Genomic DNA, 26492 nt, shown 5'->3' on the forward strand with positions numbered 1-26492 from the left:
TAACCACTTAATGTCCGCCTCATAGCAGTTTTACTGCTACAGGGTGGCTCTCCTGTGCGATTCTGCACTTCTGACTTCATGGGGCACAGTTAACCTTTGATCGCCCTAGATGTTTAACCCCTTTCCCTGCTAGTGTCATTAGTAGTGTGGCAGTGCATATTTTTTAGCAGTGATAACTGTAGGATTGTTATTGGTTCCCAAAAGTGTCAGTTAGTGCCCAACTGTCCGCTGCAATATGGCAGTCCCACTACACAGTAAGTCGCCGATTGTTGCCATTACTAGTATAAAAAAAAAGGAAAAAAAAATGCCATAAATATATCCCATAGTTTGTAAACGCTATAACATTTGTGTAAACCAATCAATATACGCTTATTAGGGATTTTTTTATCAAAAACATGTAGCAGAATACATTGGTCTAATATTATGAAGAAATTAGATTTATTTTTTTTACATTTGATTGCATGTGTAATCAGCAGAAAGTAAAAAATATTGTTTTGTTTTTTTAATTATTAGAGCAAAAAATAAAAAAAAATGCAAAGGTGATCTGATCATACAACCAAAAGAAAGCTTCCTCTTTCATTCCCTGCAAAGGCAAAGCATAATGGACTACTATGCATCGCATAGTAGCCCATTATGTGTCACTTACCTGACACAGGAGCCAGCGAAGTCACCACTGTCTCCTGTAGTCTGGCGCATCCATCTTCTCGGTGGGGTCTCGCAGCTCCACCGCTGTCATTCGGCGAAGCCGTCACTCCCGCGCATGTGCACGGGAGCCGAGACGTGCGCCATCTTCATCATTGACGATGCCATGCTCAGTGTGCCTGTGCGCCGCTGTCTACGGCGCATGCGCCGTACATAGCGGTGCCTGTCTTTGGGCAAATATCTCCTAAACCGTATAGGTTTAGGAGATATTTCTTGGACCTACAGGTAAGCCTTAATCTAGGCTTACCTGTAGGTCAAAGTGGTTTGTAAGGGTTTACAACCACTTTAATATAATGCTGAAATCCAAGGACAGCAGAGGAGGGGAGGGCTGTCCTGTGTACACAGTGAATGATCCTTACTGCTCCCTACCTGGGACCCCGTCCATCAGTCATCCTCATCTGACATGGACACCACTAACATGGATCTCAGGGGGTTACTATCTGGGTGACCCAGGATGTGTCCCCCCCCCCCCCCATAGCAGAAGAATGTAGGATGCCTGGCTCAGGGATGTGTTGCCATACCACATGGGCTCTCTTCTGCCTACCAGGAATAATACCCTGTGACAACCCCTCCCTTCTGGATGTTCCAGGTTGTCTTCCAGCCTGTGGCGACCTCTTGGGATCTTCCAGGACTAGGAGTGATGGGAAAGACCTGATCCCCATCACCTCCCCTCTATCATCCTGGAGAAGATTATAGGGAGCACAGCTGCAGCCTTCCCCACACCGGCCATGGCTGTGGCTACAGCCAGCTTTCTCAGACAGAAGAGAAAGGCCAGAAAATCCAACAGTGACCAGGTGTGCACCTCCAAGAGACGCAGCAGCCCTAGCACGGACGACTGGTCCCTGTACAATGCCTGTCATGGGTGTTCACGAAAGTCCACTTCTGCAGTGAGAGGAAGAAGCCAATCCTGAGAAAACCAGATCAGTGCATGACAGCTACTCTATACATCTGTCCCCCTATCCACCCTTCCCTCCTTACATTTATCCATCCATCCCTCCTTCCATTAATTTCTCCACCCATAAATCTGTCCATCCGTCCATTCATCCCTCTATCCATCCTTCCCTTTCTTTTGATGCAGTATAACGATATAGCTAAACATATATTCACTTACCATTTGATGATAGCTCAAAAGGAGGTTGTACAATCAGATTGTATAGAATATGGCCAGCTTAAAACTCACCATGCATGTTACAAAAGGTGGAGCCTGAATAGGAAGGGCTGTGGTTTACAGAGGACAGGGCAGTTCTTAAACAAGAAGAGGTGTGGCCTTGACAGAAAGAGGTGGGTCATACTTAAATTAGGGGGTGCACAAGTTTAGTCAGGCCTAGGGCAGCACAAAACCTAAATACACCACTGGCTACAGCCATTTGTTTCAAACGTTCCATAACAAAGTAATCAGCTGCCATAGATTTGAGACCAGCTAGGCAAAGTTTGACAGATCAAGGTCACAGGCAAAACAGGATGCAGGGACTGCCAGAGACACCAAGGCTTTAAAGAGGGCCTACAGTCACTTGTCACTAGAGTCCTTAAAGACAAGTGCATCCCTGCCCAAATAGCCAATGCTTTGTTAAGACAGACCATGCATAGAGGGGGCTACCATCTTATCAAAAGGTGTCCATGGTCCACAAAAGAACACTTGGGACAGTGGGTGCACCAGAAAGGTCTTGGTGGTTTCAGGAGCTCTAAAGAACTCTAGGCTGGGGACAGTGCTGGTACAGTTTCTTTATCGTACATCCTAGGACACACAGCCTTAAGTATTTACTTAGTGGGTTATAGCTACCTTCAGGTGTTGACACTGGCACACCCAATACAGGAAGTTGACTCCCCTATATAACCCCTCTTCCTTCCAGGAGTACATCAGTTTTTTCGCCAGTGTCTAAAGGTGTTGGCACGAGTGAAGATGTGCTCTGAGGAGCTCCAGGAGGGATCCATGCTGGATTTAAAAAGCCTCCACAACCGGATCCATCCCGCCACTGTGGCTCCAGGATGGTACCTGAGCCTTGCATAGAAGAACAAGGTTTTGCCTGTAACGCTCCTCTGAGGATTGGACCCTAGGAACCAGGACTCTTTTTGGTCTTGCTACATTACCTAAAGCTGTCCCAAGGGGTGCTATACATGGTCCAAAGGAGTGGAACCCCTATTAAAAGGGCCCAAATCTTTGAAGGTTTAACCATGCTGCCCGCTGTGATGGGTGAAGTTTGGATCTGTCTGTTTACAGCAGTATCCTGCAGTAAGGAAAAGGTAAGAGGAAAGCACAGGAACTGCAAAGTCCACCTATGACTTTTCTTTCAATTATATTGTAAAATGCCTTAAAAACTCCTCTAGAGGGAGTAATAGTGTATAGACCCCGTTTAAATCTGTGCTAATACAGCGTGCGTCTCAGAAGCTGGGGGGGGGGGGGGGGGCTCCTCTCCCCCTAAATGGGGAAACTGAATGGATAGGGATACACGTTATGTTTAAACAAGCATAAATCCGAAAAGCTGATAAAACGGCTGTGTAAATCCTCTTATACTCTAGGAAACAGACAGTGTCTATCAGAGCAGCTGAAGCAAGGCTGCCACAGGACACAGAAGCGCTAGTGCACGTGAGGGGTTTACACAGGCATTTTCAGTACAGGAAAAAAATGTATTGTTTAGAATTATATCATTCTATGTTACCACTGTTTTTCCTACTATTGTTCAAATAAATATAAAAGTTCTTAGAGTACCTTTGCTTTTTGTGCTTTGTACTATGGCTTCAAGGCTTACTACTAAGGCACCAAAACCACCCCCAGGTGCTGGGAACTCCAGACATGCCTCCACATTGTCATCCTCTCCGGAGATACCCGACATGGCAAGCCAGGGTGAGTTGTTGGAAGCAATTGGTGGTGCAACTACTTCTCACACTTCAATCCCTGTATACGTGAATGAAGATGCATTTTCCTCTGCCCTACAGGGCTTAGAAGGAGGATTATCGGCTTTATTTGCATCCTCCATTAAAGGGAAGCATGCTAGATCCCTCTACCACTCCAAACCATTTACCAGGGGAAGAGTGGGGACAGGATAAGGTATTACACTCAAACGATCAGGAAAAACAAACCGATTACTCCTCTGCAGAGGAAACAACAGTTGAAGTTTCAGCTTCGCAATGTGAGGTACAAATGGTTTCTTCTTTGGGTTCCTTGAAACCTTCACAACCAGTGCATGCGTTTCCAGGCCTCACATTACTAGAGAAGGTTATTTATACTGAATGGGATCATCTGGATAAGCATTTTCTCCCTTCAAAGAGATTCTCAGTTCTCTATCCTATGGAGAAAAAAATCACCAAAAAATGGAAAGTTCCAGCAGTAGATGCTGCGATTTCTAGTGTGAATAAAAGTTTAACTTGTCCAGTGGACAATGCACAAATGGATCCAACAGATAAAAAGCTGGAATTCCTGTTAAAATCCTCTTTTTCTGCAGCTACTGTTGCTCAGCCTGCAATTGCAGCTATAGGCATCTGTCATCCTAAAAATACCAGTTCACAGAGGTCCTTAACGAGCTCCCTGCACAACAGGTCAGTGAGTTGGCCGATTTACCAAAAGCATTATTTTTTGCCATAGATGCTATAAAAGGATTCTATTCACCAGGCGTCTCGCCTTGCACTTGTGCCAATACACATGCATAGGACCCTTTAGCTAAAGGGTTGGTCTGCCGAAAAAAAACCCTGCAAAAACCTACTGTCTATTTTCCCATTTCATGGGGAGGGACTATTTGGCGATGATTTGGATAAATACATCCAGACAATTTCCAGTGGAAAAAGTACTCTTTTGCCAGTCAAAAGAAAGTATAAACGTCCTTCATTTAACCACTTCAATACCAGGCACTTTCTCCCCCTTCCTTCCCAGACCAATTTTCAGCTTTCAGCGCTCCCGCACTTTCAGTAAGAGTTGCGTGGCCATGCTACGCTGCACCCAAATTAAATTTTTTTATCATTTTGTTCACACAAATAGAGGTTTCTTTTGGTGATATTTATTCATGACTCAGTTTTCAATTTTTTGCGATATAAGCGAAAAAAGAGCGGAAATTTTGAAAAAAAAAAAACAATATCTTCTTTATTCTATTTAAAATAAATTTAAGCCAAGATGTATTCTGCTACATGTTTTTGGTAAAAAAAATCCAGTTAAGTGTATAATAATTGGTTTATGTGATCACGGACATATGTACGCATATGATCATGTACAGATGTACGCAGGTGATAACAGAGATATGTGTGCAAATGATCATTAGGACATATGACTTTACTGTTATATATGTGGGGGACATGTGTTTTGGGGATCATTACTATGTGGGGACATGTGTGTTTGTGTTCGCTGTGTATTTTACATTATGGGGACATGCGTGTTTTACACTATGGGGACACTAGGTTGGTGATCAGTGAGTAAAAAGCTGTAAAAACAGCTCCTACTCACTGATCACACCAGCTGGCTGCAGAGATCTACTCTCCTCTCCTCACCAACAACTTCCGTGTGAGGAAAGGAGAGCTGATTGCCTAGCAACCGGCTGTTTGTTTACATGCCATGATGGCCATCATGTGATCAGGAGGGCCAATCACAGAGCCCTCCTGCCGATCTAAGATGCACCGTATACGGGTGACACGCGCACATCGGGATTGCGCCACTGCGCGAGAACGCGCGCGATCCCCCTCCTTCTGAGGGACATTCCTGAACGTCCACTCAGAAGGAGAGAGCGCCCACCAGGCCATACATATGCAGTGGCGAGGGAAGTGATTAAACTGACTTTCTCTCCTGCACCAAGCGCATCCGCCTCTAGGCAGTGACGACAGCTTCCACAGTCAGATTCCAGAGGAAAATCGCAGGGTCAGGCCCAGGCTCAAAAGGAAGACCTGGAGCCGCAAAACTACAAAGCAGAATACCAAGACCTCTCCATGAAGAGGCGTCTCCCCTCACCAAGGTGGGGGGGGGGAAACTTCTGCATTTCGCAAAAGTCTGGCAGAGGGAAACTCAGGACAGATGGGCTCTCTCCACAGTGACTCTAGGATACAAACTAGAGTTTTGGGAGTTTCCACCATCTCACTTTCTGAGATCAAACGTTGCCAAGGATCCAGGGAAGACAGTCCCTGTTTCAAGCATTAGACCGATTATTGAGTCAAGGGGTAATCATACAGATCCCCACAGAAGAACAAGGTTTAGGTTTCTATTCAAACCTATTTACGATACCAAACCCGAATGGAGATGTCAGGCCCATTCTGGATCTAAAAAAATCTAAATCGGATCCTAAAAATTTGCTCATTTCGAATGGAGTCAATCAGGTCAGTGGTCTCCATCCTACATGGTGGAGAACTTTTGGCATCCATCGACATCAGGGACGCATATCTGCATGTCCCTATATTTCCCACTCACCAAAGGTTTCTGCGATTCGAAGTGGAACAACGGCACTTTCAGTTTGCAGCCTTACCCTTCGGGCTAGCCACAGCACCACAGGTATTCCCAAAAATACTGGCTCCCCGTCTAGCCAGGTTGAGGGCACAGGACATAACAGTGTTAGTGTACCTAGATGGTCTATTGTTAATAGACCAGTCAGTGACTCGCTTAAGGCAAAGCGTATGCATTACAACCAGTTACCTGGAAAGTCACAGTTGGATCCTCAACCTAAAGTCTTCCTTAAAACCAGTAAGAAGGCTGGATTACTTAGGCCTGATCATAGATACAGCCCAGAAAAGGGTATTCTTGCCCCCAGCAAAGATCAGCCCCATACAAGAGCTGGTAAGGATGGTCAGGTCAAAAGCAAATCCTTCAATTCGCCTTTGCGTTAGGAAAGATTTTAGCTTCATTCGAAGCAGTCCCCTAGGCCCAGTTCCATTCAAGACTGTTGCAAAACAGAATCCTCTCTGCTTGGAACAAGATGATCCAAGCTTTAGACTTGCCAATGCGGTTGTCCCAAAGAGTGTCTCAAAGCCTCAGTTGGTGGTTGCGAAGCCAGAAATTGCTGAAGGGGAAATCCTTCAGACCAATAATCAGGAAAGTAGTAACGACAGATGTCAGCCTTTCAGGCTGGGGAACGGTACTAGAGGAGGCAACTGTCCAGGGACAGTGGTCAAAACTCAAAAGAGCCCTGCCCATCAAAATCCTAGAGATTTGGGAAGTGTATCTGGCTCTGAAAACCTGGACCTCCAGGTTAAAGAATTGCCCAGCCTGGATTCAATCCAACAATGCCACGGCTGTGGCCTATCAATCACCAAGGGGGCACCAAGAGTCTCTCAGCTCAGAGAAAGGTGAACCATATCCTAACTTGGGCAGAAAGGGATGTCCCATCCCTATCGGCAGTTTTCATTCCGGGAGTAGAAAATTGGCAGGCAGACTAAGTCGCCAGCAGTTATTCCCAGGGGAATGGTCTCTTCAAACCCGAAGTGTTTCGGGCTGTTTACCAAAGATGGGGTACTCGGGATATAGATCTTCTAGCTTCCAGATTCAACATGATGTTAGTCAACATTGTGTCCAGAACAAGGGATCCACTCGGATAGAACAGATGTGCTGGTAACTCCATAGGATCAGTTTTCACTGATCTGCGCTTTTCCCCCCAGATTCAGTTGCTGCCTCAACTTCTTTGCAGGATCAAGCTGTAAAGAAAGCCGGTAATTCTGGTAGCACCAGCATGGTCCAGAAGGTCATGGTACGCAGAGATCGTAAAGATGGCAGGGGAGGGTCCTTGGCTTCTCCCACTAAGGCCAGACTTGCTATCGCGGGGTCGATATTCCATCCTACTTTACGAACGCTAAATTTAACAGCTTGGCTATTGAAACCCACATTCTGAAGAAGAGTGGGCTTTCCAGGTCTGTTATCTCAACTTTAATCAATGCAAGGAAACTAGTTTCCAGAGCTGTATATTATAGAATTTGGAAAGCTGACATTTCCTGGTGTGAATCTAAGGGTTGGCACCCTCTGAGATATATTATAGGCAGAATCCTTGCCTTTCTACAATTGGGCGTAGAGATGAAATTGGCCCTAAGTACTATTAAGGGCCAAGTCTCAGCCTTATCAGTTTTATTTCAAAGACCACTTGCTACGCATTCTTTAGTCTGGGGTTTTATGCAAGGGGTGATGTGGATTAATCCGCCAGTTAAATCATCTTTAACCCCTTGGGGCTTGAATTTAGTTTTGTCAGTGTTACAAAAAGTGCCATTTGAACGATTACAGCATGTTCCCTTAGTCCTTCTGACTAGGAAGCTGATATTTTTGGTTGCTATATCCTTAGCACGGAGGATTTCAGAATTGGCTGCTCTTTCTTGTAAAGAGCCATATTTGATTATTCATGAGGACAGAGTGGTGTTACACCCTCGTTCAGGCTTTTTGCCAAAATTGGTTTCAGGCTTTCATCTGAATGAAGATATTGTCCTGCTATAGTTTTTCCCAAAACCATGTTCCAGGGAAGAAAAATCACTACATTGTCTTGATGTAGTGAGAGCAGTAAAAATCTATTTAAAGAAAACTGCTCAGATTCATGAGACTGATGTCTTATTTATTCTGCCAGAAGGTCCTAAAAAAAAAAGGACAGGCAGCATCGACATCCACTGTTGCCAAGTGGATTTGGCAAGTTATAATTCAAACTTATGACTTAAGGGGTAAGATTCCCCCTATTCAAGTTAAGGCGCACTCTACCAGAGCGGTTAGTGCATCACCAGGCCTCTTTTGCTCAGATCTGCAAGGCCGCAACTTGGTCTTCGGTCCATACATTCACAAAATTTTACCAAGTGGATGTAAGAAGGAATGAGGATGAGGATATCGCCTTCGGGCGCAGTGTGCTACAGACAGCAGTATAAGTCCTCAAGGTCTGGGGGTGCCCTACGGGTTGTATCTCCCTCCCTTCAAGTAGCATTGCTATGGGACATCCCACTAAGTAAATACTTAAGGCTCTGTGTCCTATGATGTACGATAAAGAAAATAGGATATATAGATTATATATCTATATATCTTACCTGTAAAATCCTTTTCTTGGATTACATCATAGGACACAGAGGTCCCGTCCCTATTCTTTTATGGGGTTTAAGTATATTGCTTGGCTACAAAATCTGAGGTACTCCTGGAAGGTGGAGGGGTTATATAGGGGAGTCAAGTTCCTGTATTGGGTGTGCCAGTGTCAACACCTGAAGGTAGCTATAACCCACTAAGTAAATACTTAAGACTGTGTGTCCTATGATGTACTCCAAGAAAAGGATTTTAAAGGTAAAAATCCTGTGACAGGCTGATTATTTGGCTTCAATATGTTGCAAATTGCATCATTAAGGAAAATCTCTTCTAGTTTGGGAGTAATGGCAGAAGACTCTCTCATATCTCTGAGGAAGTCCCACCCGGTGACTTAACGCGAAAGATGTGGTTCTGTCCTTTTGCGGACGTCATCACATTTTGAATGACAAGATCTACTAGAATCTGTCTCACAGCAGTACTCTCTTATGGAAGCTTACACTAATGTTGTACTTGTTAGTATGTTGACTGCTGCATATTTTAAATAAAGGTATGCAGAGAGCATTTAGACCCAGTCTGTTTCTCTGTTGTTGTGAGGTAAAAGCTGTCCCGCTTTGGAGTATACCAGGTTTCTGTTGAGAGCTGTCTGGGAATGGAGTGGAAGACACTGACCAACCAGTAGATGGTGTGTGGTCACATTGGAGCTTATGAGACCTCTTATAATCTAGGGGTATGGACCCATGTGAGCATATATTTTGCACACAGTGTATAGTTCAAGGTGTTGGCTTTGAGCCCTACAGATTGAGTGGGGATAGTGATCATACACTAGCGTTGGGCACTGAAGATTGTTGGTGTGGAGGTTTATGCACTGTTGGAAGTACCATTTGTGTGGACATTGATTTATGCACTATTGGAATGTAACATCCATTTGGACGCTGATGTTTTGCAAATTTTATTTGGTAAATTATCATTATTTAGGTTATATTCTTCTGGTGTACAGTATATTAGAGGGCACGGATTGTCTTATATAGATCGCTAAACGTTTCTGATATATTTTATGTTTACGTGAGTGAAACACATAATTTGTGCTAACTAGCTCTCCAATTGGGTTAGGGTGGACGCACGGGAGCACTATAATATATACAGTACACTTTATTTTCAAAAGTATTGTGACGCCTGCCTTTACATGCACGTTTATCCTCATGACACATCACAGGAAGCACCCTCATGGCCAACAGAAGACAGAATGAGAAATAGAAAATTAAACATTAATAAGTCACCGGGACCAGTTGGCTTGCACCTGAGGGTCCTTAGGGAAATCACTCAAGTAATTGCCAGACCATTGTTCCTAATTTTTACTGACAGTCTACTGACTGGAATGGTACCAGCTGATTGGAGAAAAGCCAATGTAGCACCAATATTTAAAAAAGTACCAAAATACAACCCTAGGAATTACAGATCAGATAGCCTAATAGTATGCAAGCACTTGGAGAGGATGACATAATGAAAACGGTATTATTAGCAGTAATCAGCATGGACTCATGAAGAATTCTTCTTGCCAAACCAATCTATTAACCTTCTATGAGGTGGTGAGCTTCCATCTAGAAGGAAGGTCCATAGATGTGGTGTATCTGGATTTTGCAAAATCCTTTGACACAATTCCCCATAAACGTTTACTGTACAAAATAAGGTCTGTTGGCATGGACCATAGGGTGAGGGCATGGATTGAAAACTGGCTACAAGGGCGAGTTCAGAGGTTGGTGATAAATGGGGAATACTCTGAATGGTCAGGGGTGGGTAGTGGGGTCCCCAAGGGGTCTGTGTTGGGACCAATCCTATTTAATTGGTTCATAAACAACCTGGAGGATGGGGTAAAACCAGGGGTGCCCAACCTTTTGAAGAGCGAGGGCCACCTAAGCGACTTGGTAACTGGCTGCAGGCCACAATGAGCGTAGCGGGTGCATGACAGTCCACTCTACTTCCTTTTTTTGTGGATCGGATTGGAGGTAGGCGTTTGTAAACGGACACAAGTCCATTTACATCTGCTACTCTTTAGAGGTGAATGGAGTATTTTATTAGCCATTATTTAGCTCTTAGTGAATTGACCCCAATATCACCAATCCTTTTTTCCACGACAACTCAGTTTTCAAAATCCAGGGGTCACAGGGACAGAAAGTGAGGGGTCCAATTGGGTCGGACAGACCGTGTGAAAGGGGCCTATGGCTCAGTGCAGGTAACCCTTAGGTGCACTGCTCTGCACCTGCGGATCAGTTTGAAAGCAGCTCAGTAACCACTGCAGAACAGATATGCCCATATATACACTGATTTTAGTAATAAACTTACTATTAATAACTGTATTCTATTCCATCACAGAGCAGGGGGTCGCGGGCCACATCAAAGGGCTCTGCGGGCCACGTGGCCCCAGGGCCACTGGTTGGGCCCCCCGGGGGTAAACAGTTCAATCTCTGTATTTGCGGACAATACTAAGCTAAGCAGGGCAATAACTTCTACCCAGGATGTGGAAACCTTACAAGAAGATCTGACCAAATTAATGGGGTGGGCAACTACATGGCAGGTTTAATGTAGAAAAATGTAAAATAATGCATGTGGGGTGTCAAAAATATGAATGCAAGGATGGAAAAGGACCTGGGGATCCTAGTAGATGATAGGTCAACGATGGCATGCAATGCCAAGCTGCTGCTAACAAAGCAAACAGAATATTGGCATGCATTAAAAAGGGGACTAACTCAAGAGATAAAGCGATAATACTCCCACTCTACAAGACTCTGGTCCGGCCTCATCTGGAGTATGCTGTCCTGTCCAGTTCTGGGCACCAGTCCTCAGGAAAGATGTACTGGAATCGAGTACAGGGAAGGGCAACAAAGCTAATAAAGGGACTGGAGGATATTAGTTCTGAAGAAAGGTTGCGAGCACTGAACTTATTCTCCCTGGAGAAGAGACGCTTGAGAGGGGTTATGATTTCAATTTACAAATACCATGCTGATGACCCCACAATAGGAAACTTTTCTGCAGAAGGGAGATTAATAAGACACGTGGCCACTCATTAAAATGAAAAGAAAAGAGGTTTAACCTTAAACTACATAGAGGGTTCTTTACTGTAAGAGTGGTAGGGATGTGGAATTCCCTTCCACAGGCAGTGGTCTCAGCAGGGGGCAATCAATAGTTTCAAGAAACGAATAGATAAGCACCTGAACGACTGCAACATACAGGAATATACAATGTAATACTGACATATAATCACACACATAGGTTGGACTTGATGGACTTGGGTCTTTTTTCAACCTCACTTACTATGAAACAATGTAAATATGTAACTATGACCTTTAAGTTTGACCTACCCTTTACAGGTATAACAACTTCAAATCTTTTGGGAAGGCTAACCACAAGGTTTGGGAGTATGTCTATGGGACTGTTTGACCATTCTATTAGAAGTGCTTTTGTGAGGTCAGGCACTGATGCAGGCCAGTCAAGTTCCTCCACCCCAAACTCGCCCATCCATGTTTTTATGGACCTTGCTTTGTCCAAATTAATTTCAGGGCTTGGGCTTGGCCCCTTAGTTCCAGTGACGGGAAATCCTAAAGTATCAGCATACCAAGACATTTTGGATAGTTTCATGCTCCCAACATTGTGAGAATAGTCTTGGGATGGTCCCTTCCTGTTCCAAAATGACTGCGCAACAGTGCACAAAGCAAGATATGGATGAGCAGGTTTGGGGTGGAGAAACTTGACTGGCTTGCACAGAGTCCTGACCTCAACCCGATAGAACACCTCTGGGATGAATTAGAGCAGAGACAGCAAGCCAAGCCTTCCTGTCCAACATCAATACCAAATACGCAATGCACAAATGCGCTCCTGGAAGAATGTTCAAACATTCCCATAGACCCACTTCTAAACCTTGTGGACAACCATCTTACAAGACTTACAGCTGTTATAGCTGCAAAGGGTGGACTAACTCAATATTGAACCCTACGGACTAAGACTGGGAGGTCATTAAATTTCATGTGCATGAAAAGGCAGGTGTCCCAATACTTTTGACATTACAGTGTATATATTTTTTTAAAACAGATCAAATAAAGAATCTGCAGGGAATAAGCGGGAGTATGAGTTGAGGCCTTAAAGTGGATGTAAACCTGAATTATTATTTTTTTTAATTACTGCTTGTACAGTATAGGATTTCATCTGTGCCCAGTCTTGCAACAGAGAGTTAATCCAGCTCTGAGCAATCCTCTATTTATTTTTTTTAGTGAGATAAAAACAGACACAAAAATAGATGTCCATTTCTCCCCCAGGTGATTTACATATCTCATGCACAAGCCTGAGAGAGACATTCTGTGTACTTCAGATCCCATGCTCCTTTCTTCTCCAGCTCTCCCAGGATTGACCGCTCCACACCTCAGCATGATTGGGCATGCTGAAGTCATGTGGTGACTTTCCTGGGTTTTGACTGGATGTTAGTGATCATGGGGCATAATCCACAAGACTAGCAGAAGTTCAGTTTAAGAACTATCCACCCACAATCTGTAGTTTTTTCGGGTCTCATAACAGAGGGGAGACATTTGACAGGTAAGGATACATGCAGGAAGCATGTATATATCCTTATAGATAACCATTATGTCAGTAGTTTAGAAAGGACAAGAGTGGGTTTACATCCACTTTAAGTACTTGCAAAACCAAACTGCTGAGGTGGTTTAGATGGCCTGAGGTGACCAAGTCACTGTAGGTGGGCAGCAGCAATGGAGTTTCATGTGGTTCCTGCAAGCAGAAGCAGGAGTGGGATATGCGCTTCCTCATTGCAGAATAGTGTGAAAGAAAGCATGAAGCCTATGACACTCCAGCTAGCGGATAAAGTGAGCACTAACCTCTTCAGCGATCAAGTTAATAGCAGCAGGTTTTTTGAAAGGTGGCAGATGGTCCAATAACCAGGTGGCTCCTGGTGCTCAGCCTGATAGGCCTCACAAAGCGAGCCTTCGGAGATAGGGCACTGCTAAAACAATGCCAGCAGCTTGGGCCTGGAAAGCACTTGGTGGCTAACCTGTTACCAAAAGCACCTTAAGAGGAACTAAGTGCCCAAAGGTCACTTGCAAGCTATTTCCACAATGTCCAGCCCAGCAGGGTCTGGTTATGGCTCTTAAAAGATAGGCTGAGAAAAGGCCGATCTGGATAGCTGCCATGTAGAGACTAGCCCCTGTGGTTTTGTACAAAGATCTTGATTGGAGAGAAAAAAAAAAGCCAACAAACAAATTGGCAAAACTTCTCTGCAGAGCTCAAGAAAAGATGCCCATCCTCTGTGAGGATACCAGCACAGTGGTACTGTTAACTCAGTGCTTCCAGCCCCAAATATTTTCATTGTCACAACTACAGTAATTTAATTCAGAAAATAGCAGAGAAAAAAAAAAGAAAGGGCACAGACTGGAAACATTCAGCCAATGGTACTGCACTACCCCAAGTTACCCTTTTAAGTCTTCAACATGGGGAGTTTCAATTATTTGGGAACTACAATTATGCATAATGTTCAATAGCTAAAATAGAAGACAAATTACAAAAAAAAAAATCTTAAGCCTAGTTAAAGACCAACATTTGTCTAAACGTAGGTATGCGATATGATTTGAAGGACGCATATTGTCTAGAAATCATCAGTCACATGCAATTATATATAATGAGAAGTTCATTATACTTGCGCTTGTAGTATGAGACTCATCATCACTGTCTTCATCCTTTCTGGACTTCTTCTTGGTCTTTTTTATTTTTATTTCTCTGGCATTTCCTACACCACCACTCCTAGTGCTTCCACTGCCCTCTGGTGGAGAATAGAAGTAGAATATATTTTAATGTAAAAACATACAATATCTGTTTCTTTTCCTTTGTACATCCTGCCTTTTAATCCAAATTCAAGTAGGCCTACCAAGACTTAAATATAAAAATCTAAAGCATTTATCCAACCTGTTCCTCTTTCAAGAGATACAGTATTTAAAAATGGTCTGTTCCAGTTCTCTTTTAACTGTTCCTCTTTTGTTTCTAATATATATAGATAAAGGAAAATACACACACACACTATATAACCTCTTCATTACTGGGAGTATTTGATGTTTTCATACATGGTCAGAGTGCTTCCAATGAGCAAGCTTTAAAGTTTACCTAGTTCAGATAGATGAGAGCTGCCACTGTTATTGCTGTGGGCATCCTGATCATGGCTTCATAACAAAGACTCAGAGCAAGTATGCAGCATAGGAGTTTAACATTTTTACAATTAAAGTGGTTGTAAACCCTTACAAACCACTTTGACCTACAGGTAAGCCTAGATTAAGGCTTACCTGTAGGTCCAAGAAATATCTCCTAAACCTATACGGTTTAGGAGATATTTGCCTGAAGACAGGCACCGCTGTCTACGGCGCATGCGCCGTAGACAGCGGCGCGCAGGCGCACTGAACGCGGCAGTTCCAAAAATGGAGCTGCCGCATTTGTCGACTCCCGTGCGCATGTGGGGAGTGACGTCATCGCGGCTTCGCCGAATGACAGCGGCGGAGCTGCGAGACGCCACAAGCAAGATGGATGCGGCGGACTACAGGGGACAGCGCGATTTCGCTGCCTCCTGTGTCAGGTAAGTGACACATAATGGACTACTATGCGATGCATAGTAGTCCATTATGCTTTGCCTTTGCAGGGAAAAAAAGAGGAAGTAAACTCATCAGGGTTTACTTCCTCTTTAAGGCCCCTTTTGTAAGGGCCAGATCTGGTTTTGCTCAGTGGGGGATAGGTCTGCTGATCCCATGCTGAGCTGAACAGAGCTGCTAGGTGAATTGACAGACACAGCCCGCTCTGCTCTATGGGCAGTCAGATGTAAGCAGACCAGCTGCTTGTTTGCACCCGAATGCCCTCCCGTCTGGCCAGATCAGATTAAGGGGAACGACTCCCCCTTCTGTTTATTTTTACCGGATCGGATGTAGCCAGGTATAAATGGACACAAAGCCATTTACATCTGACTGCCCATAGGAGGAGAATCTAGGATCTGATCAGGTCCGCTTGAAAAACAGACAGGCGGACCAGAACGGACGGCCTGCATGAAAACGGCCTTACAGGCTACATGAATTATGTAGACAGCAACAATATATTCAGCTGGCACAGGCATTGTAATGCCACGTACACACGACCGGACTTTTCAACATCAAAAGTCAGACGGAACGATTCCGGCAGACCATTTGATAGTGTGTGGGCTGCAGCGGATTTTTGATTTGCAAAAGTCTGACAGACTTTAGAAATGGAACATGTTTCAAATTTTTCCGCCGGAACTCCGCCAGACCCAGTTCCTACCAAGAAATCCGCTCGTGTGTATGCTAGCCCGACGGACAAAAACTGACGCGAGGGCAGCTATTGGCTACTGGCTATGAACTTCCTTATTCTAGGCCGGTCGTACGTCATCACGTTTGAATCCGTCGGACTTTGGTGCGATTGTGTGTGGCCAAGTCCGTTCATTTGGAAAGTCCGTCAGAACTCTGTCAGAACTCCGTCGAAAGTCTGTCGGACCTAGTCCCTCAAAGTCTGGTCATGTGTGCGCAGCATTAGACATCACTGGCCTGAATCTGAGGTGTCTATATGTAAGATTTTGATGTTCAGGGTGGGCAGAAGGACATAGCTGTAAAGTCAGATCCCTTATAACAAAACATACTAGTTTCAGAAAAGAGTTTTGTTACCAACAGAGGTAATAAAAAATATCCTGTAGTGTTGCCTTTTAGGAAGTGCTCTTGGTTTTAAATATTTAAAATTGATGATGAGCTCCCTTTAACAGCTATCAAACATAACATGCATTTTTTAAGACTTACTATTAAAACTAAAAGAGTGGAAATTTTAAATCATTTCATATCAGAACCACTTAGTTTAATTGCTGCCCTGATTGAAACAGTCTCATGCTGAAATTATTCGAACCTCCCGGAGATATAGTTTCCTGTTTCGATCACACTAGATGATAATAACTGTTCTCCATTTGCATCCAAATTGGGTAGTTTATCTTTAGATTATAATTTATTTCAGGTCAACATGCAGGACATGCACTCCATGAAAAGTAGTTTTTGAAAGAAAAGAACAGTGTCATGGACTTCTTCTAAAAAGAACAGAACAGACTGAAGGAATTTGACCATCTCTGAAATGTCACAGAAGTGGTTGCTTGCCAGAAAACAGTTTAGCAACAACTGAAAGGTTTACAGCAAGAAGGAGACAGCTCCATTTTTTTTTCACTTTTTCGGTTATCTACATTGCCTTAAAAAAGTATTCACAACCCTTGAAATTTTCCACATTTTGTCATGTTGCAACCAAAAACGTACCGTAAATGTATTTTATTGGGATTTTATGTGATAGACCAACACAAAGTAGGACATAATTGTGAAGTAAAAGGAAAATGATAAATGGCGGCGTGCGTTTGTATTCAGACCCCCCCCCCCCCCGAGTCAACACTTTGTAGAACCACCTTTCACTGCAAATTACAGCTGCACGTCTTTTTGGGGATGTTTTGCACATCTAGAGAGTGACAGTTTTGCCCATTCTTCTTTGCAAAATAGCTCAAGTTCTGTCAGACTGGGTGGAGAGCATCTATGAACAGCAATTTACAAGTCTTGCCACAGATTCTCAATTGGATTTAGGTCTGGACTTTGACTGGGCCATTCTAACACGTGAATATGCTTTGATCTAAACCATTCCATTGTAGCTCTGGTTGTATGTTTAGGGTCGCTGTCCTGCTGGAAGGAAAACCTCCGCCCCAGTCTCAAGTCTTTTGCAGACTCTAACAGGTTTTCTTCTAAGGTTGTAAGGTTGTGCACTGTATTTGGCTCCATCCATCTTCCAAACAACTCTGACCAGCTTTCCTGTCCCTGCTGAAGAAAAGCATCCCCACAACATGATGCTGCCACCACAATTCATGGTGGGAATGTTGTGTTCAGGGTGATGTGCAGTGTTAGTTTTTCACCACACAGAGTTTTGCTTTTAGACCAAATTTTGGTCTCATCTGATCAGAGCACCTTCTTCCACGTGTTTGCTGTGTCCCCCACATGGCTTCTTGCAAACTGCAAATAGGACTTCTTATGGCTATCTTTCAGGCACTCTTCCATAAACGCCAGATTTGTGGAATGCACAACTAATAGTTGTCCTGTGGACAGATTCTCCCACCTGAGCTGTGGATCTCTGCAGAGTTACCATGGGCCTTTTGGCTGCTTCTCTTTAATGCTTTCCTTTGACTAGCCTGTTGGTTTAGGTGGACGGCCATGTCTTGGTAGGTTTGCAGTTGTGCCATACTCTTTGCATTTCCGGATTATGGATTGAACAGGGCCCTGTGAGATGTTCAAAGCTTGGGATTTTTTTTTTTATAACCCAACCCTGCTTTAAACTCTTCCACAACTTTATCCCTGACCTATCTGGTGTGTTCCTTGGCCTTCATGATGCTGTTTGTTTACTAAGGTTCTCTAACAAACCTCTGAGGGCTTCACAAAACGGCTATATTTTTACGGAGATTAAATTACACACAGGTGGAATATTTATCAATTAGGTGACTTCTGAAGGCAATTGGTTCCACTAGCTTTTAGTTAGGGGTATCAGTAAAGGGAGCGGAATACAAATGCATGCCAAACTTTTCACATATTTATTTGTAAAAAAAATTAAAAAATTAAAACCGTTTATCATCTTCCTTCAACTTCACAATCATGTGCCACTTTGTGTTGGTCTATCACATAAAATCCCAATAGAATACATTTAAGTTTTTTTGGTTGTAACATGGCAAAATGTGTAAAATTTCAAGGGGTATGAATACTAGTTCAAGGCACTGTATCCTATCTTGTTCAGAAAAATCTGGATGGGAGGCAACTCTGAGTGTTAGTTCCCATGTTCCTGAACAGATGGAACTGCCTGCTGGACAGGAGAACAAAATAAACGCCAAAATGTAAAAACTCCTCCTGCTTTATAGAAAAGATAGGTATGTATGGCAACAGTCATCAAAAGTGAAAGTAAAAGAAAAACCCAAAATTGTGGGTTAACATCAGAACAAGAAGAGAGAGGAAATCTTCCAATGGGGACACTAGTTCTGGTTACACTCTGGGATTCCTGCAAAATTGAGGGATTTCTCTCACTTTCGGTTTTGGCTACAGGACAGGAAGAAAGGGTAAATCTCCACAAATGGTAAACAACTAGAAGGGGTATTATAACCCTCCCTTACTATCCAAAGTTAAAAATAAAGTTTTGCCTTTAGTGGCACTTTAATACATGGACAAAAAGTGGGTAAAATACTGCAAATAGTCGTTGGAAAAAAAATGTAGATAGTTTTTTTTTTTTTTGGAAAACAGGAGTTGCCTCCATATTTCTGCAAGCCCTTCAATTCTGTTTGTTGATCATAACATATAGGGCCTTTCTGCTGGCACAAAGGATAATCATATTTCTTATAAAAGCAGCAGATCTTGATATGGCTCCTGGTTTTGCAACTGAAGATCTACAAAAAATCACACATTCCAGCAACTTAGTAGCCAGGCAATGTCAATAATGCAAACGTAAAGGCAGTAAGAAAGATGTAGCTGTAGAATTAGTACTATTTTTTTTACCTTACTTCGTTCCTGATGGGCCAATCTACAAATAGTACTTTGTCCAATTTTCCTAGGTGCCCTAAAACACTGCGATGTCCAACAGGGCCCCCTCTTTGGCATATGGATGCCCAACAATGCAACTAGCAAAGAGGTGGCTGCTTTGATAGCACCGGCTTTTGGCGCTCCCAAGGCAAGCACTAGCAAGAGGAATGCAGAGACTTTTACACAACACCTCTCTTTACGATCTAAAGAAATATAAATATGGTTATATCCCTATGTGTGTGGTTATGGATATACATAAATGTGTGTATGCAGGTGGAAAATTTTTAGTTTATATACTATATTACATGCTACTTGTTTTATTTCCAGACAATCGCACCCAGTCATCAACTCTGGTTTCGTTTTACATTGATTTATATTGCATGGTCTTGAGAGAGAGAGAGAGATAGAGATATTATATATATATATACATACACACACATATATATATATTTGTGCACTTTTATAACGTACAGTTGTGCTCCTAAGTTTACATACCCTGGCAGAATTTATGATTTCTTGGCCATTTTCAGAGAATATGAATGAACACGAAAACTTTTCTTTCATGGTTAGTGTTTGGCTGCAACCATTTATTATCAATCAACTGCGTTCACTTTATTTTTATTTTTTTAACATAATCACACAACAGAAACTACCCAAATGACCATGATCAAATATTTACATACCCTGGTGATTTTGGCCTGATAACATGCACGCAAGTTGACACAATGGGGTTTGAACGGCTATTAAAGGTAACAATCCTCACATGTGATCTGTTTGTTTGTAATTAGTGTGTGTGTGTGTGTATAAGGTCTCATGCACACTGGACATTAAAATAATGTTATAAAAATATCAGCAGCTTTGCAATGAGTTTTTAAAAGTTTTTGCAATAGCAGGTTTTTTAGCGTTTATTAGCGATTTTCCGTGTTTTTTTTCAATGGATCAAAAACATTAAAAAAATGCTGGTGAGCGAAGTTTTTCAGCATTTATTGACGTTCATCAGTATTAGAGTGTTTTTACAGCTGAAAAACGGCTCTCAGAACCCACTAGTTTTTTTTTTTTTTACTGCTAAAAAAACACCACTGCCCAAAACTGCTGATCGCAGCCTATGTGTGCATGGACACATAGGATGGCATGATGGAGAGTTTAATGACTGTAGAAAAAAGCCTACAGCCAAAAACAGCTGCTGTAAAAACATCAGAAACTGTCCAGTGTGCATGAGGAATAAAAAGGTCAATGAGTTTCTGGACTCCTGACAGACCCTTGCAGCTTTCATCTAGTGCTGCACTGACGTTTCTGGATTCCGAGTCATGGGGAAAGCAAAAGAATTGTCAAATGATCTGCAGGAAAAGGTAGTTGACCTGTATAAAACAGGAAAGGGATATAAAAATCTATCCAAGGAATTGAGATTGCCAATCAGCAGTGTTCAAACTCTAATCAAGAAGTGGAAAATTAGGGGTTCTGTTGAAACCAAACCACGGTCAGGTAGACCAACTAAAATTTCAGCCACGGCTGCCAGGAAAATTGTTTGGGAAGCAAAGAAAAACCCACAAATAACTTCAGGTGAAATACAGGACTCTCTTAAAACATGTAGTGTGGCTGTTACAAGATGCACAATAAGGAGGCACTTGAAGAAATATGGGCTGCATGGTCGAATCGCCAGAAGAAAGCCATTACTATGCAAATGCCACAAAGTATCCTGCTTACAATACGCCAAACAGCACAGAGACAAGCCTAAAACCTTCTGCCACAAAGTAATTTGGAGCAACGAGAACAAAATTTAGCTTCAGCAAGGCCTATGACGAAAGGTACCCCATTCCTACTGTTAAACATGGTGGTGGATCACTGATGTTTTGGGGATGTGTGAGCTACAAAGGCACAGGAAATTTTGTCAAAATTGATGGCAAGTTGAATGCAGTATGTTATCAAAAAATACTGGAGGAACATTTGCCTTCATCAGCCAGGAAGCTGTGCATGGGATGTACTTGGACATTCCAACATGACAATGATCCAAAACACAAGGCCAAGTTGACCTGTCATTGGCTACAGCAGAATAAAGTGAAGGTTCTGCAGTGGCCATCTCAGTCTCCTGACCTCATTATCATTCAGCCACTCTGGGGAGATCTTGAATGTGCAGTTCATGCAAGACAGCCCAAGAATTTACAGGAACTGGAGGCTTTTTGCCAAGAGGATTGGGCAGCTTTACCATCTGAAAAGATAAAGAGCCTCATCCACAAATACCACAAAAGACTTCAAGCTGTCATTGATATTAACTAGTTCCTGACCGCTGGCCGTCCAATGACGGCCAGGCGGCGCACCTATTGCGGCGGGAGGCCGTCATATGACGGCCTCCCATTTAAGCAGGGAATGCGCGCGATTGTGCGCGCGCACCCCTGTTTCTTCGGTGGCGTCGTGTCACGGAGACACCGCTCGCCACCGAAGGGGGTGAACAGCCATTGGTTATGGCTGTTTACCACGTGATCGGCCGTGATGAAGTCACGGCCGATCACAGATGGTCACACCCCGACTGTGTACGGCGCATGCGCGCGAACGTCGGTGGCGGCGTGTTCCCCGGGAACACTGCTCGTCACCGATGCTGGTAAACAGCCATTGGCCGGCTTTTTACCCACGTGATCGGCTGTGATCCTTTCACAGCCAATCACTAAAATGTAAACAAACCGCGGTAACGAGATGTTACCGGGTTCTCCTCCTCACACACCGATCGTGTGTGAGGAGGAGATTGCGGTAACATCTCGTTACCGGCTACAGTACACATCAAGCACACTGATTGCCCCCCCCCAATAAAGAGGACCTGTCACCACCCCTCATAGTACCTGTCAATCACAGTCCATCAGAGTACCTGTCACAGTCCATCAGAGTATTTGAGTACCTGTCACGGCCCATCAGAGTACCCGAGTACCTGTCACGGCCCATCAGAGTACCCGAGTACCTGTCACGGCCCATCAGAGTACCCGAGTACCTGTCACGGCCCATCAGAGTACCCGAGTACCTGAGTACCTGTCACGGCCCATCAGAGTACCCGAGTACCTGAGTACCTGTCACGGCCCATCAGAGTACCCGAGTACCTGAGTACCTGTCACGGCCCATCAGAGTACCCGAGTACCTGTCACGGCCCATCAGAGTACCCGAGTACCTGTCACGGCCCATCAGAGTACCCGAGTACCTGTCACGGCCCATCAGAGTACCCGAGTACCTGTCACGGCCCATCAGAGTACCCGAGTACCTGTCACGGCCCATCAGAGTACCCGAGTACCTGTCACAGCCCATCAGAGTACCTGTCACGGCACATCAGAGTACCAGAGTACCTGTCACGGCACATCAGAGTACCAGAGTACCTGTCACGGCACATCAGGGTACCCGAGTACCTGTCATGGTCCATCAGGGTACCCGAGTACCTGTCACGGTCCATATCAGGGTACCCGAGTACCTGTCACGGCCCATCAAAGTACCCAAGTACCTGTCACAGCCCATCAAAGTACCCGAGTACCTGTCACGTTTCATCCGAGTACCCGAGTAGCTGTCACAGCCCATCAAAGTACCCGAGTAGCTGTCACAGCCCATCAAAGTACCCAAGTACCTGTCACGGTTCATCCGAGTACCCGTCACGGTTCATCTGAGTACCCGAGTACCTGTCCCAGTCCATCCGAGTACCCAAATACCTGTCCCAGTCCATCTGAATACCAGAGTAACTGTCCAGGTCCATCTGAGTACCCGAGTACCTATCACAGTTCATCTGAGTACCCGAGTACCTGTCACAGTCCATGAGTACCTGTCACCGCCCTTCAGAGTACCCAAATACCAGTCACCAAGCCATCAGAGTACCTGTCACCAGGCCATCAGAGTACCCGAGTACCTGTCACCAGGCCATCAGAGTACCCGAGTACCTGTCACCAGGCCATCAGAGTACCAGAGTACCAGAGTACCTGTCACCAGGCCATCAGAATACCCAAGTACGTGCCACCAGGCCATCAGAGTAACCGAGTACCTGTCACCAGGCCATCAGAGTACCAGAGTACCTATCTCCAGCCCATCAGAGTACCCGAGTACCTATTTGCAGCCCATGTCTCATAGAATATACGTTGGGGTGTTTGCTTTCCAAAATGGGGTCATTTTGTGGGTAATTTCACTGTCCTGGTGGTCCAGGACCTTCAAAAGTGTGATGGGTAGGAATGAAATGAGATGTGTCATTTATGCTCCTAGAACGCCTGAACGTACTACTTCAATGTTCGACCTCTCTATGTGACCACGCTGTGTAAAAGTCCTACACATGTGGTATCGCTATACTCGGGAAGAGTAGCAGAATGTATTTTGGGCTGTCATTTTTGCTATATACATGCTGTGTTAGAAATATCTTATAAATTGACAATTTTGTGTAAAATAAAATGCGTTTTAATTTTTTTCCACATATTCCAAAAACTTCTGGAAAAAAATTAACCGTTCAAAAGACTCATTATGCCTCACAGATTATACTTTGGGGTGTTTGCTTTCCAAAATGGGGTCATTTTATGGGAAATTCCATTGTCCTGGTACTCCAGGGCCTTCAAAAATGTAATAGGTGGTTGAGAAATGAGATGCGCCATTTTTGCTCGTAGAACGTCTGAAGGTACTACATCAATGTTGGTGCTCTGTATGTGGCCAGGCTGTGTAAAAGTCTCACACGTGTGGTATCGCCGTACTCAGGAAGAGTAGCAGAATGTATTTTGGGGTGTAATTTGTTTTATGCATATGCTGTGTGTGAGAAATAACCTGATAATATGACAATTTTGTAAAAAAAAATAATAATAAAAAAAAAATCTTAATTTTGCAAAGAATTGTGGGAAAAAATGACAACTTAAAAAACATCACCATGCTACTTACTTAACCACTTGGGATCCGCGCTATTGCAAAATGACGGCAATAGCGCGGACCCACATTTTCGGGACTACGTCTATTGACGTAGTCCCGGTTACGAGCGGCCTGCGCGCCCCCTGAGGGGCGCGCGCGGCGCGCTCTGTGATCGGCGAGTCCGTGAGACTCGCCTGATCACCGATCCGTGTAAGGGGTCGATCCCGACCCCTTATCACGTGATCAGCTGTCAGCCAATGACAGCTGATCATGTGATAAAACGGAGCCGGTAATCGGCTAGTATTCCTCCTCGCGCTGACAGCGCGAGGAGAAAAAAAAAAAGCCGATCGCCGGCGGCCGTGTTCGGGACATCAGTCCCGATCACGGCCAGCAATTTAAAAGGACACCTGCCCCCTGCCAGTGCCCACCTGCCACCCGCAGTGCCATCCTGAAATAAAGTAAGTGCCCCCCTGTCAGTGCCACCCAGCAGTGCCCATAGTGCCCACAGTGCCACCCAGCAGTGCCCACAGTGCCACCCAGCAGTGCCCACAGTGCCACCCACAGTGCCACCCAGCAGTGCCACCCACAGTGCCACCCAAAATCTGCCTCAGGTGCTGCACCCCAGTGCCGCCCATCAGTGCCCAGCAGTGCCGCCCATCAGTGCCCAGCAGTGCCGCCCATCAGTGCCCAGCAGTGCCACCTATCAGAGCCACCTATCAGTGCCACCTATCAGTGCCCATCAGTCCCATCTATCTGTGGTACCTATCAGTGCCCATCCGTGCCACCCATCCGTGCCACTTATCCGTGCCACCCATCCGTGCCATCTTATCTGTGCCCATCTTTGCCCATCAGTGCCGCCTTATCTGTGCCCATCGGTGCCGCCTTATCTGTGCCTATTAGTGCCGCCTTAACTATGCCTATCAGTGCCCACCAGTGCAGCCTATCAGTGCCCACCAATGCAGCCCATCAGTGCCCACCAATGCAGCCCATCAGTGCCCACCAATGCAGCCTATCAGTGCCGCCTAATCAGCGCACTTCAATGAAGGAGAAAAATGACCCGTTTGCAAAATTTTATAACAAACTATTAAAACATGATTTTTTTTTTATTTTTTTTTGCATCTTTTTTTGTTTGTTTAGTAAAAAATAAAACTCCGAGCTGTAACTAAATACCACCAAAAGAAAGCTCTATTTGTGGGAAAAAAATGATAAAAATTTCATTTGGGTACAGTGTTGTATGGCCGCGCAATTGTCACTCAAAGTGCATCAGCGCTGAAAGCTGAAAATTGGTCTGGGACTGAGGGGGGTTTAAGTGCCCAGTAAGCAAGTGGTTAATACCTTGGAATGTCTACTTTGTAAAAAGGGGTCATTTGGGGGGTATTTGTACTTTCCTGACTTGTTAGTGTCTCAAGAAATGAGGTACACCTGATGTACTGAAGGCCTGCTCAGATATGATCAATTTTCAGCGATTGGCACCATAGTTTGTAGACTCTATAACTTTCACAAAGACCAAATAATATATACTAATGTGGGTTATTTTTACCAAAGATAGGTAACAGTATAAATTTTGGCCAAAATTTATGAAGAAAAATTACTAATTAGCAAAAATTTATGACAGAAACAAAGAAAAAGGCATTTTTTTCACAAAATTTACGTTTTATTTTATTTATAGCACAAAAAATAAAAACCCACTAGTGATTAAATACCACTAAAAGAAAGCTCTATTTGTGTGGAAAAAAGGACGCAAGTTTCATATGGGTACAGTGTTGGATGACTGAGTAATTGTCATTCAAACCGTGAGAGCGCTGAAAGCTGGAAATTGGTCTGGTCAGGAAGGGGGTGTAAGTGCACTGTATTGAGGTGGTTAAAAGGGGTAATACATGATATCAAGAACTGGGGTATATAAACTTTTGATCAGGGTCATTTGGGTAGTTTCTGTTGTGATTATGATTCAAAAAGCAGTGGCGGCCTGTCAAAAAAAACAACACTTTGGATTGGCTTTCTTTAGCATTTGCTCGGGGCACAGAGCGTGCACTTCCAACACTTCCCACTGTACAAATATTCTTTGTGATTGGCGGAGCCATAGAGGACATAGGGCAGTGCTTTTAGCTGAACTTCTGGTCTCGCTGGTCAACTTTTCCTGGTCCCATGGTGGTGGAACACAAGGATTGAGCCTCTCTGAGTCGGATGGCCAGCCATCAGACACTCCTGTACACCTCCCAGCCTGATGCTGAGCCCTGAGAACCCACGGATTGGAGAGTGGAGTGCTCAGGGCGATCGATGCCTGGTCTGCATACAGGTAGGTGGCCAACTGGCCATCCATCCACTGCTCTATCCTAGGCTGCTGATAAAAGGGACCCCTGGGCCGGGGTGGGGGGCATCAGTTCATTCAGAAA

At 44.2% G+C, this 26492-nt stretch overlaps 1 protein-coding gene across 1 annotated transcript in view; it reads right to left on the bottom strand.

The window, feature by feature from the left end:
- UFL1 (UFM1 specific ligase 1) overlaps window positions 1-26492 on the bottom strand; it is a 153258-nt gene that overhangs the window by 40059 nt on the left and 86707 nt on the right. The window contains exon 12 of the mRNA XM_077487222.1: window positions 14337-14459. Within this exon, the coding sequence (XP_077343348.1) occupies window positions 14337-14459 (123 nt within the window). The remainder of the gene's footprint in view (window positions 1-14336; window positions 14460-26492) is intronic.

This window comes from Lithobates pipiens, unplaced genomic scaffold, assembly GCF_037356315.1.
Source record: "Lithobates pipiens isolate NorthernLeopardFrog02 unplaced genomic scaffold, aLitPip1_a1.2 Scaffold_18, whole genome shotgun sequence".
NCBI classification, from domain to species: Eukaryota; Metazoa; Chordata; class Amphibia; order Anura; family Ranidae; genus Lithobates; species Lithobates pipiens.